At 45.1% G+C, this 20,108-nt stretch overlaps 1 protein-coding gene across 3 annotated transcripts; it reads right to left on the bottom strand.

Annotated features, from left to right (window-relative positions):
- Window positions 1–454: 454 nt before the first annotated feature.
- LOC115168689 (synaptophysin-like protein 1) lies at window positions 455–12,494 on the bottom strand. 3 transcript variants are annotated; one of them, XM_029724182.1, is made up of 7 exons: window positions 12,316–12,494; window positions 12,067–12,144; window positions 9,318–9,389; window positions 9,211–9,257; window positions 6,778–6,979; window positions 2,047–2,238; window positions 455–1,772 (listed from the first exon to the last, which is right to left on the bottom strand). In XM_029724182.1, exons 1-7 carry the CDS (start codon window positions 12,331–12,333, stop codon window positions 1,641–1,643), a joined length of 741 nt encoding a protein of 246 aa, XP_029580042.1. In that variant the 5' UTR covers window positions 12,334–12,494; the 3' UTR covers window positions 455–1,640. The 3 variants fall into 3 exon arrangements, with proteins under 3 accessions (XP_029580042.1, XP_029580041.1, XP_029580040.1); XM_029724181.1 differs by having other exon boundaries at window positions 9,211–9,272; window positions 12,316–12,493; XM_029724180.1 differs by having other exon boundaries at window positions 9,211–9,389.
- Between the last annotated feature and the right edge of the window lie 7,614 nt (window positions 12,495–20,108).

Here is a 20,108-nt window from a genome sequence, read left to right as displayed (position 1 = left end):
GGGCTGAATCTGAAGCAGTGCTGTGGAGGGTTTCCTGTCTTGGGGCTGAATCTGAAGCAGTGCTGTGGAGGGTTTCCTGTCTTGGGGCTGAATCTGAAGCAGTGCTGTGGACGGTTTACTGTCTTGGGGCTGAATCTGAAGCAGTGCTGTGGAGGGTTTACTGTCCTGGGGCTGAATCTGAAGCAGTGCTGTGGAGGGTTTACTGTCCTGGGGCTGAATCTGAAGCAGTGCTGTGGAGGGTTTCCTGTCCTGGGGCTGAATCTGAAGCAGTGCTGTGGAGGGTTTACTGTCCTGGGGCTGTATCTGAAGCAGTGCTGTGGAGGGTTTCCTGTATTGGGGCTGAGTTTCCTGTCAATTTAATGTTTTATACACTATTTTTCAAGGTACACATTCCTGGTAGTAAACTCAGTGCAGACATGAAGACAAATGTAAATTATAGAAAACACAGGACACATTTACCAGCTATTTTCCTTTAATTTACAGCTTTGCTTTAGACTGCTTTGTTTAAATGGTGTGTCACAATAATGATACCTTAAATTGAAATGTATCTATAAACAATACTGAATGAGACCGACCATTTGAAAGATAACATTTTTTTTTTTTTTAAAAGAGTAAGAAGGTTCTGCCTTCACAAAATTGAGGTAGAAGAGACCCAAGGAATTACAGATTATTTAAAATGTATTTGAACAACAGAGTTGAAAAATGGTTGTGACCAAAAGGTATGAAATTCATCACTACTTGTGACAAAGTGAAAACAGGACTTTGCTGGCTTTATTTTTCCATTTATATAAAAAAAAATTTTTTTTTAAGTTGTTAATTTAAAAATGCATGAAATATTACAAGCCTTCTGGCACAAAGAAAGAAAGGCACATTTCAAACATGACATGAAAGTACTGTAGAATTGATCATAGCATCACAGATGTCCGTAATCATTTCTGCTTAGTTTCTTATAAGTGGCAAATAACAAGCAAAGCTCGTTGTAATAAGCACTTTTTTTTTTTTTTATACACATTAAACAAAAAAACACTAAACTATCCACAGAGTAACAGAAAGAAATAATCACACTGCGACTTTTTAATAAACTGATTTGATTGTTGCATTGGGTTAGTTATACCGTGAAGTAAAGAGCTAACTGCATGAAACAAAACTAGTTATGACTTAAATTCACCCCCTGCCCAAAATGTCTCCTTTTTATATTCGCTGGATTCAGTTTTGTACCCATTTTAAAGAACCTAAAAACGCACCACTTCGAAAGCTTTTGAATAATAAATGTGGCAATGTTGGCAATGCATGAAAGAAACTGTGGTTAAGTTTAGGAAGACATTTTTAAGCAGCATTCGAACCAATTTACAAATCATTTGAAAAAGGTATAGGAACTACTCAGGTGGAGGAAACTTCAGCCCTGTTCCAGGTCATCTGCAAATCAGTCACACATCTCAAAAATAAGTGTTTACCAAGTCAGAAATCACACAGAGGGGAAAAATCTTAACTTCCACAAAGTCACATTGTCTCCTATTGGCATCGATGCGTGACTATGTGAGAGGAAGTTAAGAGTCGCCCCAAAGATTGGTTAATTTATGCAGTGTGACTGCATTGTAGGCAGTCTGGAACACAGCCGTTGACAGTAGAGAACTGCCCAGTTAGGACGGCAGGGACCTGACCCCTGAACCCTCCATGACCGCAGGAGGGTTGGCCGCTTTGTGGAAAGAGGTCTCCTTGAAGATGAACCAGCAGTTACCACCCCACAATATCAGATTGAGGAATCCAAAGATCTGCCATAAGGGGGCGACAAAATCATGTTTCTTAGTCAGGAAGAGCTACATTTTTTCCCATTGAGATGTTGCTACTTTGCCTCATTATGAACCTTTCCCGTTGTGAGATTGAAAAAAAAGATATTACAAAAGAGGACTGTAAGGTGAAGCAGGGTTCTTCCCCATTTCAATCCAATCAATTGAGGAAGTAAAACATATTTTTAAAAAAAAAAGCAATTTCCTTGAATTGAAGGTGCAGATTATAACTAACATGAACGATGCGTATATCGCCTACCACAGAGGAGTTGAGTCGCCCCATGTGAGGCACTGCTCCCGGTGTGCACTTGTTTCTGACGTCCTTGCAGGTGGAGATTAAGCCTACCAGGTTAGAGGGGCTGGTAGCCCACTTGATGTCAGTTAGGGCTTTACCCCAGGCAGAGGAGGACACTAGCCACAGGAAGGTGAAGGCTGCCGTCACCAGCAGGTCCTGTTGGAACGATGGGAGACATGGTAAATAAAAACTGTACAATAAATTCAGGTTCAGGATGAACGTTAAGAAACCCACCTACACAGTACCTTCAGAAAGTATTCACACCCCTTGACTTATTCCAAATGTTGTGTTACAACCTGAATTCAATGGATCTCACAATACCCCAGAATGACAAAGTGAAAACATGTTTAGAAACGTTAAAAAAAATCAAATGGAAACAGAAATCTCATTTACATAAGTCATTATTTTAATTTCAGTTTACTAACTTGTTTGATTTTGTTTCAGTTTTATAGGCTAGTGGCAATGCCCCCAAATTTGTTCTGTATGGTCCTGCCTGACAAAAGGACTGGCCACTAGCCTACTATAAACAGCCTTGCTCTAGAAGTTGTTTTATTCGCTGTAACAAACACGCCTTTTATACATACAGTTCAGGATGCATGGGGCGGCAGGTAGCCATGTGGTTAGAGCGTTGGACTCAGATCGAATCCCCGAGCTGACAAGGTAAAAATAAATCTGTCGTTAACCCACTGTTCCTAGGCCATCACTGAAAATAAGAATTTGTTCTTAACTGACTTGCCTGGTTAAATAAATGTAAAATAAAAATGTCTAAACACTTCTGAAATCTCAAGAAGCACCACCTACAGACAGGTGTGTAGACGTTGTGAATGCCTTGGTGCTGACAGACTTGCTGCAATGAAAGATGACTGACAGTATTGTATATTGTGTTGAATATTACAACCGTCTTTTAGTAATATACTGGTTGTCTTTTAGTAATATAGTGGTTGTATTTTATCAACATTGCCAGCAAGATGAAAACAAGAATATAAAAGAGTAAAATGGGCTACCGTCTCTTCTTTAACTGCACAATGTGTTGGTGTTTCAAATCAATTCGAAACCTATTCTAACATGCATATTTTACATTTTTAATTCATTTGCTAAAATGTCTAAAAAACTGTTTTTGATTTGTCATTATGATTGATGATGAGGAGAAAAAAAACTATTTAATCCATTTTAGAATCAGGCTGTAAAACTTAATGTAGAAAACGTAAGAGGGGTCTGAATACTTTCCCGAATGCACTGCATGTGACTTAAGCACATTTTTACTCCTGAACTTATTTAGGCCATAACAAAGGGGTTGAATACTTATTCACTTAACATTTCAGATTTAAATGTTTTATTAATTTGTAAACATAAATCCACTTTGACATTATGGGGTATTGTGTTTAGGACAAAATCAGAACTTAAAATCAATTTTCAATTCATGCTTTCACAAAATGTGCAAAACGTAAAAGAGGTGTGACTACTTTTTGAAGGCAGTGTATGTAAACAGACCATATAACAACCTCACTTTGTGCCAGGTTATTACTGCATTCCACAGAAATGTGTTATCAAGCTTATGATTTCCATTTTAATGCATCTGATTGTTTGGACTTAAACTAGTGAAGGAGACTTGGGTTAAATACACAATGTCAAAGACTTGAAAGTATTTAATGTGCGCTTGATTTAACTTGGATTTTGCACTTTTGGAACAATTCTATTTGGTTCCATTGTGCCTGGCAAACTAAAATAAGTGTTTGACAATTATTTTAAAATCATATTTTATTTGTCACATGCAACAGGTGTAGACCTCACCGTGAAATGCTTACTCACAAGCCCGTAACTATTTTCTTAACTGCATTGTTGGTTAGGAAAATATTTACTAAATAAACTAAAGTAAAAAAATTATTTAAAAAAAGTTATTTTATAACAATGATTAGTAGAAGCAGTGTAAAAACAAAGGGGGGGGGAGGGTCAAAGCAAATAGTCAGGTAGCCGTTTGATTAATTGTTCATCAGTCTTTTGGCTTATGGTAGAAGCTGATAACGAGCCTTTTGTACCTAGACGTGGTGTCTCTGGTACCACTTGCTGTGCGGTAGCAGAGAGAACAGTCTATGACTTGGGTGAAAGGAATCTTTGAAAAATGTTTGGCCTTCCTCTGACACTGCCTGGTATACAGGTCCTGGATGGTAGAAAGCTTGGCCCCGGTGATGTACTGGGCCATATGCACTACCCTCTGTAGAGCTTTCCGGTCGGATGCCGAGCAGTTGCCATACCAGGTGGTGATGCAACCGATCAGGATGCTCTTGATGGTGCAGTTGTAGAACTTTGAGGATCCATGCCAAATCTTTTCAGTCTCCTGAGGGGGAATAGGCATTGTTGTGCCCTCATCACAACCTTCTTGGTGTGTTTGGACCATGATAGTTTGTTGGTGATGTGGACACCAAGGAACTTGAAACTCGCCTTGCTCCACTACAGCCCTGTCAATGTGAATAGGGGCATGCTCCTTTTCCTGTAGTCCACGATCAGTTCCTTCGTCTTGCTCACGTTGAGGGAGCGGTTGTTGTCCTGGCACCACACTGCCAGGTATCTGACCTCCTCCCTATAGGCTGTCTTGTTGTTTAGTTTTTGCTTGTAAGCAGGAGGATAGAATTATGGTCAGATTTGCCAAATGGCAGGTGAGGAAGAGCTTTGTATGCATCTCTGTGTGTGGAGTAAAGGTGGTCTAGAGTTTTTTCCCCTCTGGTTGCACGTGACATGCTGGTAGAAATGAGGTAAAATGGATTTTAGTATGCCTGCATTAAAGTCCCCGGCCACTAGGAGTGCCACTTCTGGATAAGCATTTTCTTGTTTTCTTATGGCCTTATACAGCTCGTTGTGTGCGGTCTTAGTGCCAGCATCGGTTTGTGGTGGTAAATAGACGGCTACGAAAAATATAGATAAACTCTCTTGGTAGATAGTTTGGTCTACAGCTTGTCTGAGGTAGAGTACCTCATGATAAGCAATACCTCGAGAACTCCTTATTAGACATTGCGCACCAGCTGTTATTGACAAATACACACACCACCACCACACATCTTATCGGACGTAGCTGTTCAGTCCTACCGATGCACGGAAAACCCAGCCAACTGTATATTATCCATGTCGTCATTCAGCCACGACTCGGTGAAACATAAGATACTACAGTTTAAAATGTCCCGTTGGTAGAATAGTCTCGAACGGAGCTCATCCAGTTTATTCTCCAGTGATTGCACGTTGGCCAATAGAACAGATGGTAGAGGTGGGTTACCTACTCAATGACGAATTCTCACAAGGGACCTGGATCTGCGCCCCCTGTATCTCAGGCTTCTCTTCATGCAAATGACGGGGATTTGGGCCTGGCCCGGGAGAAACAGTATTTCCTTTGCGTCAGCAGAATAAAAAAATATTTGTCCAGTTCGATGCGAGTAAATCGCTGTTCTGATATCTAGAAGCTCTTTTCGGTCATAAGAGACAGTAGCAGTAACATTATGTAAAAAATAAGTTAAATAATAAAAAACACAAAATAGCACAATTGGTTAGGAGCCTGTAAAACGGCAGCCATCTCCTCCAGCCCTCACCATGAGGAACACAGCCCTCTCATTTACGTATGTACTTGCCCCAGATCGGTTGATCCACAAGCGACCAAAACGTTCAATGACAGTTTCTTGGAATATTAATTTAAAGTGGCTCCACTATTGACACGATGGTAGTTCTTTTTTTTTGCAGAGCTGCTGACTCCATGAGGACCCCCCCACCCTCCCCAGGTCCAGAGGACCCCCCCACCCTCCCCAGGTCCAGAGGACCCCTCCACCCTCCCCAGGTCCAGAGGACCCCTCCACCCTCCCCAGGTCCAGAGGACCCCTCCACCCTCCCCAGGTCCAGAGGACCCCTCCACCCTCCCCAGGTCCAGAGGACCCCTCCCCCCTCCCCAGGTCCAGAGGACCCCTCCCCCTCCCCAGGTCTTCATTGACACACCCATTAAGTGCGTTTTCTCGGACCTAGTTTTAGACTCCACGGAGGTGGTGTTGGTCGAGGTGTGGCGTTAGACTTCCTCGTAGTGAAACAACGGTTGAACCAAGAGCCTGAGTTTTCAAATTGGATAAGAATCCATGTGTGATCGATTGTTTGCAGAACGTTTTAAAAAAGTGCAGATATCAGGTGTCTTTAATTACACTCTACCCGTTTAGTGTGTTTCATGCCACTCTTAACAAAAACAGTTGAGTGAAAATAGTTCTAGGGGGATTTTGCACAACACCATCATCTCACCACTACCACCACAGAGAGCATAAACACTCATCAACACCATCATCTCACCACTACTACCACAGAGAGCATAAACACTCATCAACACCATCTCACCACTACTACCACAGAGAGCATAAACACTCATCAACACCATCTCACCACTACTACCACAGAGAGCATAAACACTCATCAACACCATCATCTCACCACTACCACAGAGAGCATAAAGTTCACCATTCCAGTTAACTCACCTCAATGAGACCAGGTTTACAGAATGTTTGCTTGTTCCCAAAGTCTCACGCAGATTTCAAATGTCTTTAGCTACACACACACAACAAAATCTCTCAAGCTCTTTAGTGTTCAAGTCGTTCTATAGACGGACTCAACACCTACCACCTTCAACTCACCACTACACAAAAAGAGCATGAACAGAACAATTCCCAGTTAACTCACCACAATGGGGCCGCGGCTGGTCTGCCTGTAGACGTGCTGGTAGCCCAGGTAGATCACCAGGCTGGCGGTGCTGTAGAGGAAGGCAAACACCCCGATACAGACGTAGAACTCAGCTGAAGAGGAGTAGTCGCCAGTCAGATAGTTCTGGATAGCGCTGGAGTCGTTCTTACAGGAGGGGACATTGAACGGGTGAGCCATGAGTCTGTAGGAGTAGAGTAAGGTTGTTGTTACGAACCCCTTTTGCCCTGTAGTCTAGGGGGGGGGGGGGGGGGGGGGAAACGAGACCATTTAGCAAGCCTGTGGTCAACCTTTTGGTTAGCAATCAGCTGCTCACGAGTGACTGGTAACTATTGCCTCAGCAATAAGTTTAATATACTTCGATTCTTCCCTGGGCTGTTTGTCAGAGGTGATCAGCTTCCCAGAGGTAGCACACAACCCATCCTCTTGATCAAACTCTTTGAACAGAACAGTGTTCGACAAATCTATCACGTCACCCATTTGTCGTGCCTGAGCACGAGTGACAGCACAAGCGGGGAACCACATGTGGATAACTCTGTGCCAGCTCATTAGAGAGAGAGTGGTCACTTTTATCCAATACGGGTACTACCTTTCCTCCGGCAATATCGTTACCCATTATAAAGGTCACACCTTTTACTGGCAACATAGGACGTACCTCACTCTGCATGCCATTTATCAACCAGATTTCCCTTGTCTCTAGCAAATTTCACATAAGTCTTACTAGAAGACTTTCTATGAGACCTAAATCTCTGTCGGTATGCCTCAGGCACAAGCGCGAAGAACAGTAGCTTTGACCACTTCATAATTCAAACTGTCTTCAAGAGGTAGCGCTGACAAAACCTCTTGGTCTTTACCAGTTAATTTACACTGAAGTAATAGGCACCATACCTCTTCAGGCCATTTCAATGCTACATGTTCAAAAACACGAGTCAACCTCTGACTCTCTGAACAAAGGTATCAAGGCAATCTGCCTATTAATGTCAAAAGTGTTGGAAGCTCCAGCTGATGAGGACGGTTCACTAACAGGCACAGCAGGAACGGAGGCTAGCCTCGCTGTCTCCAGTTCAATCTGGCGCATTTTAAACTCCAACTGCCGCTGTTCTCGTTCTGCCTCAACTTTTACACATCTCCAACTGGAGATTTTCCTCACCTAATTTGGGCTCTCTCAGTTGGAGCTGTGTCGAACGGACATCCCTCCTGGCATCACCGTTTGACAGTGAGGAGAGTGGATCAAAACGGGGCAACGTGGGTGAAGTTTTAGCCTCACCGTCAGACACCGACGGGCTTACCGGAGCCACAACATCCCCTACAGGGGTAGTAGGTTCAGGCAGCGGTAATACTAGCACTTGTTCTTCCAACAAAACATTTAGCACCAGCTGTTTAACCTCCGCTTTAACTAAACTCTGCAGAATAGATACAGAATAATGGTCAGCCAAGGTCATTAAATCAACTCTACGACATTTGTCAAAAACCTCCCACGTAAGGGTTATCCAAAAAGGATTTCAACTCAAAAGTAGCCATTTTGAACTACCACTAATACACAAGAGCCAACAAATAGCAAACTCTAATGCTACATTAGCTATTCCCAGCGGTGACGCTCAACACTGAACTAGACCACCACAATAATTTGCACGAGCGGCATGGGTGTCAGTAAAGACAGATCCTGGATGAGCCCCCACTTATGTTACGAACCCCTTTTGCCCTGCAGTCTGGGGGGGGGGGGGGAGGAAACAAGACCTGTAACATATCTCATGCAAATCACCCCAGTGAAAAAGTAACAGTGAGAACTGAAAACCACAGACAACTTAAATCTACCGTCAAACACTTCAGGTTTATTTTAAACACACGGTAATGGGGGCGTGGGGAAAAGGGGCCTGAGCTGGACCCAAGGAAATAAATAATAAATAACCAAACAAACCCCTAAACTAGTCTAGCCTGTTTTAAGAACAGCTAGCTAACTAACCAGAAATACAGTGGGTGGTCCGCCCAGTTCTAACTAGGGTATTTAGACACTGTTTTCCTACGGGGAATGTAGGCCCATGGACGACTTGGCTGGTTGTCCCCTTTTCCCACCAACAAACAGTCATACACCATAACAATACTATACTCACAGGCTAACGGACAGAGTGCCATGTAGGTGCAAAAACAAAAAGAGAGATCTCCAGAGAGAACTGATTGGGATCCTTTTAAACCAAGGGAAAGGGGATGTGATTGGGTAAGGGGAAAGGAGCAGGTGTGTCTTCTGATTGGCGACTGATTAGGGAATGATGATTGCCACCTGTGAGTAGGAGAGGAGAGAAAAGAAACACACCGGATACCTGTATCCGTAACAGTTGTGTTCACAAGAGACAAACACACACACACTTCTCAGGTCAGTCATAGATAAATGCATGTTTTTGCTTCTGTTCTGCTTACCTGAACGGGTAGTTAAAGTCAGCAGTGATTTCTTGGCTGCTGCTTCCCTGGCTGCTGCTTCCCTGGCTGCTGCTTCCCTGGCTGCTGCTTCCCTGGCTGCTGCTTCCCTGGCACTGCACGTTGATGCTCGTAGAGCCGGCATAACCCGACGTTGTAGCGAAGGCAAATATGGAGAAGACCTGCAGCAGACAAAAGCTCAAATAAGGACAGGACACAATCAAAATGAAAGAAGCAGTTGACACACGACAGGATATAACTGGAAATAACTTTTTGAAATTACGTTCAGTGCAAAAACTACAGAACACATGACTATGTCACCCTGTGATAATTATGTCACCCTGTGGTAACTATAACACCAGTTTGCTTTACAGGTTGAAAGCAGTCTGAAGGCCTTGTGACAGGAGTTGATAGGTCAGGTGACAGATCAGATAAAACTACTGACAGAATGTAGAGCAAGACTGGATCATTGGCCTTCGAGTCATCGTGGATGAGTCTCACACACATACCAGAATGACATCCTTCCTCACAGGAAGTGATTTTTATCACTTGAATATGGAATGAAAAAAAACAACCTTAGAAATCAACTGTGGTTGTAGAACTGTAGTGACGGTCTGGGTTTGATACAAGGGTTAAATTTGGTGGTTAGATTCATGTTTATTTAAACATTATTTTTGCCCGCACCCAAAAAAAACAATCATGATTTATGTTCAGTTTAAAAGTTATTTTAGTTTGTTTTAGAGTCAAACAGTTTCAGTATAGTTTGTTTTTCCAAACAGATGTTACATTTTTTTTTACATTTTTTGAGATTATTTGTTTTTTATTTCAGTTTTATAGGCTAGTGGCAATGCCCCCAAATTTGTTCTGTATGGTCCTGCCTGACAAAATGACTGAGGACTGGCCACTAGCCTACTATAAACAGCCTTGCTCTAGAAGTTGTTTTATTCACTGTAACAAACACGCCTTTTATACATACAGTACAGGATGTATGGGGCGGCAGGTAGCCATGTGGTTAGAGCGTTGGACTCAGATCGAATCCCCGAGCTGACAAGGTAAAAATAAATCTGTCGTTCTGCCCCTGAACAAGGCAGTTAACCCACTGTTCCTAGGCCATCACTGAAAATAAGAACTGGTTCTTAACTGACTTGCCTGGTTAAATAAATGTAAAATAAAAATGTCTAAACACTTCTGAAATCTCAAGAAGCACCACCTACAGACAGGTGTGTAGACGTTGTGAATGCCTTGGTGCTGACAGACTTGCTGCAATGAAAGATGGCTGATAATATTCAACACAATATATAACACTATAGCCGTCTTTTAGTAACATTACCAGCAAGATGAAAACAAGAATTTAAAGAGGTATAGTCTATAGTCTTTTGTAACTGCACAATGTGTTCTGTGTCACAGCTCAGGCAGGCAGTCATAACATGCTTTGCAAAATACATTGTTGCAATTATGAGATTGTTACAATGTTTAAATGTTCAGTTTGCTACAACGAAGTTACATTTTTAAAAAAAAAACATTTTTAGTCATTTAGCAGACGCTCTTACCCAGAGCAACTTACAGTAGTGAATGTATACATTTCATACATTTTTTTCTCTCCCTACTGGTCCCCCGTGGGAATCGAACCCACAACCCTGGCGTTGCAAACACCATGCTCTACCAACTGAGCCACACGGGAATGTCAGCTCTCATCCGACTGGTATAAATGTACCTTTGCTAGATAATAAAAAAAAAAACAATATAGGTTCAGGACGCCTAAACTATTACATTGTACTTACAAGATGAATAAGTGAACTGCACCACTATGGCGGTCTCCCCATACCGCCACTATGGCGGTCTCCCCATACCGCCACTATGGCGGTCTCCCCATACCGCCACTATGGCGGTCTCCCCATACCGCCACTATGGCGGTCTCCCCATACCGCCACTATGGGCATGCTCTGTACAATGACAAGGTAGTTTCAATCAGAAACCCATTTTGTCATTAAGATCAGTGAAAGGAGGTCAGGCGGGGGGGAGGAGGGGAGGAGGTCAGGCGGGGGGGAGGTCAGGCGGGGGGAGGAGGTCAGGCGGGGGGAGGAGGTCAGGCGGGCGGGGAGGAGGAGGGGAGGAGGTCAGGCGGGGGGGAGGAGGAGGGGAAGTCAGGCGGGGGGAGGAGGAGGGGAAGTCAGGCGGGGGGAGGAGGTCAGGCGGGGGGAGGAGGGGAGGTCAGGCGGGGGGGGAGGTCAGGCAGGCGGGGGGAGGAGGTCAGGCGGGCGGGGGGAGGAGGTCAGGCGGGCGGGGGGAGGAGGTCAGGCGGGCGGGGGGAGGAGGTCAGGCGGGCGGGGGGAGGAGGTCAGGCGGGCGGGGAGGAGGAGGGGAGGAGGTCAGGTGGGGGGAGGTCAGGCGGGCGGGGGGAGGAGGTCAGGCAGGCGGGGGGAGGAGGTCAGGCGGGCGGGGAGGAGGGGGGGAGGAGGTCAGGTGGGGGGAGGTCAGGCGGGCGGGGGAATTTCCCGCACAATAACAGCAACACGGTTTAAAAGGTCACTGGTTGCATAGGCCTAAATGATTGTTAAATTAAAAACATATCTTTGATACATTGAATTCCTCCCCATGCTAGGCTACATAATAACTAAGCGAAATTCAACTCCTCGATGTAACGTTACTTCACATCAACAGCGTTGAGACTATTCTTTAGTTTGATCGAAAGCCGTATTTATTAATTTTTTTTAATAAAAACTTCATTTGATGTGACGTAGAAGCGCCAGTCCGCCCACACTCATCGCCGCTCAACTCCGTACATCTCCGGGTTGAGTTTAACTTGGTTAGCCACATAATAGCCTAATAAGGAAATAAGAACAAAAAAAACTAACTTACCCATTCGAGCGCTCTAATAAATGCCAAGGGCTCTTTCAAGGGTCCCAGGTCAAGAGCAAATCCTGAAGTCAGAATTTTCTTTTGATATTCAGGGAGGGGGGGGGTAAACATTTTGTTATTAGCTAAAACAAGGTTTTCGTTAGAGCATCCGTATTCAACCACCACACAAATTGATTACCACGCAATAGAAGAAGGTTGAAAATTATATTTAGCAAACACATAAAAACGTATTTGGCACGCTGTTGTTACCTGGGATATCCCGTCCATCGTACCACTATCCAAATGTATTTCTCGGACACTTAGACAATTTCAAAACAATTTTCGAAATTTATGTCAAACTTTTTTTTGTGTGTGAAAAGCGCTGCCCACGTGATCACCGATGTTCTTAAAGTGACACGTCGTGAATGGATCGTCCACATTTCCGGCTTCTACTTCGTCTTCTTCTATGGTATCATGGCGGTCCGCAAACAATCGTTTACGTGCCTTACCGCCACCTACTGTGTGGAATGTTCAATCAATTGTGATCTGCCCGATTCTGTACTACCATGAAAAAACAATTCTAAACCAAATAAATCCCTAACTTCTGCCACACCCCTCTCCCCAACCCCATTAAACTGTATCTATATCATGCCGAAACACTCCACCCAGCACGTCAACAACCATTTCAACAGTAACATCTGTTACCCACCAATATCTATTTTGCCATCTCCACAATAACCTTCAACCTGGCGATTCTGCTTTCCACAAACCAAGTCGTATTGATAACCTTACTAATGAAAGCTATGAAGTCAACTTTATTCATTATCAAAGTGTCCTTTGACACCAAACCATGACAGGACCATCAGAAGCATCAGCCCTGACAGCAGGTCCACTAACTACAGGTACATCCATGTCAGATCCATCAGCCTGACAGCAGGTCCACTAACTACAGGGTCATCCATGTCAGATCCATCAGCCCTGACAGTAGGTCCACTAACTACAGGTACATCCATGTAAGATCCATCAGTCTGCACTGTAGTTCTACCAATCTGTTTTATGGCCTCTGCGTACGATACGTCATGACTGATCCTAAATCTCTGAGCCTCTCTAGCCTCTCTCTGTCCCTGGCATCCACCAAATGCTGCACTGTGTTCTCCCCCACAATTACAGCACTTAACCTTCACATTGCTTCCACACATGGAACATATTTTCTTTCCTTTACACTGAGCAGCTACATGTCCCATTCTTTGGCAATGAATACCCTGCACTGCATATAGGAAAAATTCTCTAACATTGAAACTAAGGATTCTTTTTTTAAAGCTTTATTTAACTAGGCAAGTCAGTTAAGAACAAATTCTTATTTACAATGACGGCCTACCCCAGACGACGCTCGGCCAATTGTGTGCCGCCCTATGGGACTCCTAATCCCGGCTGGGTGTGATACAGCCTGATTTTGAACCAGGGACTGTAGTGGCTCCTCTTGCACTGAGATGCAGTGCCTTAGACCGCTGCGCCACTTGGGATCCCCTATCTGTACTTTTCTCGACAAGACATTCTCAAACCTCAGCATCAATGATTAGCTTTCACTTCTTTGACCCTCTTTCTTACTGATCAACCTTTTTGGCCTCAATCACTCTGCCTCGTTTCACATTTTCTTTAATATCATCTGTGGACATAAATATTGGGACACCAGTGATGACTCCCCTCAATCTAGCATAAGCACCAGGTACATGGCTTTTAATCTTCTTCCCATTAAGCTTTTCCATTTAAAAAATCTTCTCTTGCTGATCCTGGCTACCACACAATATTAACAATCTACCATTTCCAATGAACCAAGCTAATTTCACTTCACCTACCTCTTTCTCTATGGTATTAGTTAGTCTGAAAGGGTGTAAGTGAGGCCCTGTGGTCTCATCAAACATTATCACCACTTTCCACTCCAACAAATCACTACTCTTGCTTCCTACCTTGGTCCTCTTTATGCTTTCTTTACTAGACGCTCCACTGCTTTCTGTATCATGATCTCTCTTCTTCTTGTGTCTTTCTGTATCATGATCTCTCTTCTTCCTGTATCTTTCAGTATCATGATCTCTCTTCTTCCTGTATCTTTCAGTATCATGATCTCGCTTCTTCCTGTGTCTTTCTGTATCATGATATCGCTTCTTCCTGTGTCTTTCTGTATCACGATCTCTCTTCTTCCTGTGTCTTTCTGTATCATGATATCGCTTCTTCCTGTGTCTTTCAGTATCATGATCTCTCTTCTTCCTGTGTCTTTCTGTATCATGATCTCTCTTCTTCCTGTGTCTTTCTGTCTCATGATCTCTCGTCTTCCTGTGTCTTTCTGTATCATGATCTCTCTTCTTCCTGTGTCTTTCAGTATCATGATCTCTCTTCTTCCTGTGTCTTTCTGTCTCATGATCTCTCTTCTTCCTGTGTCTTTCAGTATCATGATCTCTCTTCTTCCTGTATCTTTCAGTATCATGATCTCTCTTCTTCCTGTATCTTTCAGTATCATGATCTCTCTTCTTCCTGTGTCTTTCTGTCTCATGATCTCTCTTCTTCCTGTGTCTTTCTGTATCATGATATTGCTTCTTCCTGTGTCTTTCTGTATCACGATCTCTCTTCTTCCAGCACAGCTGCTGCTTTACCAACTTTTTCTCATTTTCCTCCATTTTGTCCGCACTACTCGCCGCCATTTCCCATTCCCTGAACTATGAATCAACTCTACACGCTTCACCAATCAAGGAGCCTCATGAAAGTAAAGTACACAACTCGACATCCCACAGGACAATGCTGGCCTTCCATCCTCGCCGCAGCCCACCCCCGACCACCTTTCTAAGTCACCTTACTAAGTCACCTTACTAAGTCACCATTCTAAGTCACCTTTCTAAGTCACCTTTCTATGTCTGTGTAGTTTATCCCTCTTGCTTCATCTCCTCTTAACTGTTAAAGAAAAGACGGTATCTTTTCATCACCTTCTGTAAACAATCAATGTAATAATCATTGTAAAAAATAATAATAATAAGATATATATTACATATAATTCCGAATGAATCGTGAATAATGATGAGTGACAAAGTTACAGAGGCATACCCCTCAAAAATGCTAACCTCTCCTGTTATTTGTAATGGTGAGAAGTCTGCATGTTTTGGGGACATGATCTTTGTGCATCTGTAACGTTCTCACTCATCGTTCATTCATCATTATCCGTAATCGTTATCCGTTGTGGGGCGGCAGGTAGCCTAGCGGTTAGAGCGTTGGGCCAGTAACCAGCAGGTAGCCTAGTGGTTAGAGCAGGTAGCCTAGTGGTCAGAGCGTTGGGCCAGTAACCAGCAGGTAGCCTAGCGGTTAGAGCGTTGGACCAGTAACCAGCAGGTAGCCTAGTGGTTAGAGCGTTGGGCCAGTAACCAGCAGGTAGCCTAGCGGTTAGAGCGTTGGGCCAGTAACCAGCAGGTAGCCTAGCGGTTAGAGCGTTGGGCCAGTAACCAGCAGGTAGCCTAGCGGTTAGAGCATTGGGCCAGTAACCAGCAGGTAGCCTAGTGGTTAGAGCAGGTAGCCTAGTGGTCAGAGCGTTGGGCCAGTAACCAGCAGGTAGCCTAGCGGTTAGAGCGTTGGACCAGTAACCAGCAGGTAGCCTAGTGGTTAGAGCGTTGGGCCAGTAACCAGCAGGTAGCCTAGCGGTTAGAGCGTTGGGCCAGTAACCAGCAGGTAGCCTAGCGGTTAGAGCATTGGGCCAGTAACCAGCAGGTAGCCTAGCGGTTAGAGCGTTGGGCCAGTAACCAGCAGGTAGCCTAGTGGTTAGAGCGTTGGGCCAGTAACCAGCAGGTAGCCTAGCGGTTAGAGCGTTGGGTCAGTAACCAGCAGGTAGCCTAGTGGTTAGAGCGTTGGACTAGTAACCAGCAGGTAGCCTAGTGGTTAGAGCAGGTAGCCTAGCGGTTAGAGCGTTGGACTAGTAACCAGCAGGTAGCCTAGCGGTTAGAGCGTTGGGCCAGTAACCAGCAGGTAGCCTAGTGGTTAGAGCGTTGGGCCAGTAACCAGCAGGTAGCCTAGTGGTTAGAGCTGTTGGACTAGTAACCAGCAGGTAGCCTAGTGGTTAGAGCGTTGGACTAGTAACCAGCAGGTAACCTAGTGGTTAGAGCGTTGGGCCAGTAACCAGCAGGTAGCCTAGCGGTTAGAGCGTTGGGCCAGTAACCAGCAGGTAGCCTAGTGGTTAGAGCGTTGGGCCAGTAACCAGCAGGTAGCCTAGTGGTTAGAGCTGTTGGACTAGTAACCAGCAGGTAGCCTAGTGGTTAGAGCGTTGGACTAGTAACCAGCAGGTAACCTAGTGGTTAGAGCGTTGGGCCAGTAACCAGCAGGTAGCCTAGTGGTTAGAGCGTTGGGCCAGTAACCAGCAGGTAGCCTAGTGGTTAGAGCTGTTGGACTAGTAACCAGCAGGTAGCCTAGTGGTTAGAGCATTGGACTAGTAACCAGCAGGTAGCCTAGTGGTTAGAGCGTTGGGCCAGTAACCAGCAGGTAGCCTAGTGGTTAGAGCGTTGGGCCAGTAACCAGCAGGTAGCCTAGTGGTTAGAGCGTTGGGCCAGTAACCAGCAGGTAGCCTAGTGGTTAGAGCGTTGGGCCAGTAACCAGCAGGTAGCCTAGTGGTTAGAGCGTTGGGCCAGTAACCCGCAGGTAGCCTAGTGGTTAGCGCGTTGGGCCAGTAACCAGCAGGTAGCCTAGTGGTTAGAGCAGGTAGCCTAGTGGTTAGAGTGTTGGGCCAGTAACCAGCAGGTAGCCTAGTGGTTAGAGCGTTGGACTAGTAACCAGCAGGTAGCCTAGTGGTTAGAGCGTTGGACTAGTAACCAGCAGGTAGCCTAGTGGTTAGAGCGTTGGACTAGTAACCAGCAGGTAGCCTAGCGGTTAGAGCGTTGGACTAGTAACCAGCAGGTAGTCTAGTGGTTAGAGCGTTGGACTAGTAACCAGCAGGTAGCCTAGCGGTTAGAGCGTTGGACTAGTAACCAGCAGGTAGCCTAGTGGTTAGAGCGTTGGACTTGTAACCAGCAGTTAGCCTAGTGGTTAGAGCGTTGGACTAGTAACCAGCAGGTAGCCTAGTGGTTAGAGCGTTGGACTAGTAACCAGCAGGTAGCCTAGCGGTTAGAGCGTTGGACTAGTAACCAGCAGGTAGCCTAGTGGTTAGAGCGTTGGGCCAGTAACCAGCAGGTAGCCTAGTGGTTAGAGCGTTGGGTCAGTAACCAGCAGGTAGCCTAGTGGTTAGAGCGTTGGACTAGTAACCAGCAGGTAGCCTAGTGGTTAGAGCAGGTAGCCTAGCGGTTAGAGCGTTGGACTAGTAACCAGCAGGTAGCCTAGTGGTTAGAGCAGGTAGCCTAGCGGTTAGAGCGTTGGACTAGTAACCAGCAGGTAGCCTAGTGGCTAGAGCGTTGGACTAGTAACCAGCAGGTAGCCTAGTGGTTAGAGCGTTGGGCCAGTAACCAGCAGGTAGCCTAGTGGTTAGAGCGTTGGGCCAGTAACCAGCAGGTAGCCTAGTGGTTAGAGCTGTTGGACTAGTAACCAGCAGGTAGCCTAGTGGTTAGAGCGTTGGACTAGTAACCAGCAGGTAACCTAGTGGTTAGAGCGTTGGGCCAGTAACCAGCAGGTAACCTAGTGGTTAGAGCGTTGGGCCAGTAACCAGCAGGTAGCCTAGTGGTTAGAGCTGTTGGACTAGTAACCAGCAGGTAGCCTAGTGGTTAGAGCGTTGGACTAGTAACCAGCAGGTAGCCTAGTGGTTAGAGCGTTGGGCCAGTAACCAGCAGGTAGCCTAGTGGTTAGAGCGTTGGGCCAGTAACCAGCAGGTAGCCTAGTGGTTAGAGCGTTGGACCAGTAACCAGCAGGTAGCCTAGTGGTTAGAGCGTTGGGCCAGTAACCAGCAGGTAGCCTAGTGGTTAGAGCGTTGGGCCAGTAACCAGCAGGTAGCCTAGTGGTTAGAGCGTTGGACCAGTAACCAGCAGGTAGCCTAGTGGTTAGAGCGTTGGGCCAGTAACCAGGAGGTAGCCTAGTGGTTAGAGCGTTGGACCAGTAACCAGCAGGTAGCCTAGTGGTTAGAGCGTTGGGCCAGTAACCAGCAGTTGACTATTCACAACAAAACATTTGAATATCCGGTGGTCACACCTCAATAGTTTCGCTATTTAAAGAGTGTCGCATCCATCTGAAAAGCATTTTACATTTTTGGCTTTTCAGTGTCAGTTAAATTTCTTTTTTGGCCCATTTTACCTGAGGTAATGAGGCTGCCTAATAATTATGCACACCTTGATATAAGGTGTTATTCACTTTCGGCACACCCTCCCTCATTACACAAATACATATCACCTGAAAATGATTAAATCCAATAAGCATTCAAGTTTATATGGTTTGGAGTTCGAAAATGTGAATAGAAACAATGATAAGATCAGAATACTCACTTGCCTAATAATTGTGCACGCAGTGTAGATACACAAAGTGCATTTATTTCTAAACAGTAAAATGGTAAAACCCTCAAATAAACGGGGATATTCTGTACTGTCGCTTCATTATTATTATTTTCATTTTTAAATCTCAAATCCAAAATTCTGGAGTATAGAGCCAAATGAAAAGTTTTAGCTTCCCTATCCGAATAAACACGTATGGGAGTGTATGTTAAAGAAAAATGCATGACATAGCTTTATTTAAAGGTTCATAACATTGATTTGTATGTCCTCTGTTGAACAAGTTGATGCCCTTCCTTTCTTTAATCTCTGTCAATGAATTCCCTGGTTTCTCTCTGAACACAGAAGCCTAGCCCTGTTGCCCACCAAGCGGCCAGACCTGGAACAACCAGCCTTTGCTGTTAGTAAGGCTCCAGGCACAGTTTTCTCCCTATCGTTGGGCACATCTCCAAGAAGGAATAAGACTTTGTTTGTTCCCCACCATTTGATAGTGGACTGGGCGTCCATGCTGGAGCCATGGGGGATGGGCTGCTTGTGCATTGTACAGATCTGTCTATGTCCTAAATGGAACCCTACTCTCTACACAGTGGAGTTTTGGTTCACTCTGCAGATCGTCGTGCAGCTAGCCTCAGTCGCCGGCCTCGCCAGACCGGTTGGCACTGAATCTGTGAGAGAGGTACTGTATATGTAACAGGTAACCACTGGGGCGTGGCTGGTGTATATGTAACTAGTAACCACTGGGGTGTGGCTGGTGTATATGTAACAGGTAACCACTGGGGCGTGGCTGGTGTATATGTAACTAGTAACCACTGGGGCGTGGCTGGTGTATATGTAACTAGTAACCACTGGGGTGTGGCTGGTGTATATGTAACAGGTAACCACTGGGGTGTGGCTGGTGTATATGTAACAGGTAACCACTGGGGCGTGGCTGGTGTATATGTAACTAGTAACCACTGGGGTGTGGCTGGTGTATATGTAACTAGTAACCACTGGGGCGTGGCTGGTGTATATGTAACTAGTAACCACTGGGGTGTGGCTGGTGTATATGTAACTAGTAACCACTGGGGCGGGGCTGGTGTATATGTAACTAGTAACCCCTGGGGCGTGGCTGGTGTATATGTAACTAGTAACCACTGGGGCGTGGCTGGTATATATGTAACTAGTAACCACTGGGGTGTGGCTGGTGTATATGTAACTAGTAACCACTGGGGCGTGGCTGGTGTATATGTAACTAGTAACCCCTGGGGCGTGGCTGGTGTATATGTAACTAGTAACCACTGGGGTGTGGCTGGTGTATATGTAACTAGTAACCACTGGGGTGTGGCTGGTGTATATGTAACTAGTAACCACTGGGGCGTGGCTGGTGTATATGTAACAGGTAACCACTGGGGCGTGGCTGGTGTATATGTAACTAGTAACCACTGGGGCGTGGCTGGTGTATATGTAACCAGTAACCACTGGGGTGTGGCTGGTGTATATGTAACTAGTAACCACTGGGGTGTGGCTGGTGTATATGTAACTAGTAACCACTGGGGCGTGGCTGGTGTATATGTAACTAGTAACCACTGGGGCGTGGCTGGTGTATATGTAACTAGTAACCACTGGGGTGTGGCTGGTGTATATGTAACT

This window comes from Salmo trutta, chromosome 30 (genome assembly GCF_901001165.1).
Source record: "Salmo trutta chromosome 30, fSalTru1.1, whole genome shotgun sequence".
Classification (NCBI taxonomy): domain Eukaryota; kingdom Metazoa; phylum Chordata; class Actinopteri; order Salmoniformes; family Salmonidae; genus Salmo; species Salmo trutta.
Note: the sequence above shows the minus strand (reverse complement) of the source record. Positions and strands in the feature narration are given on the sequence as shown.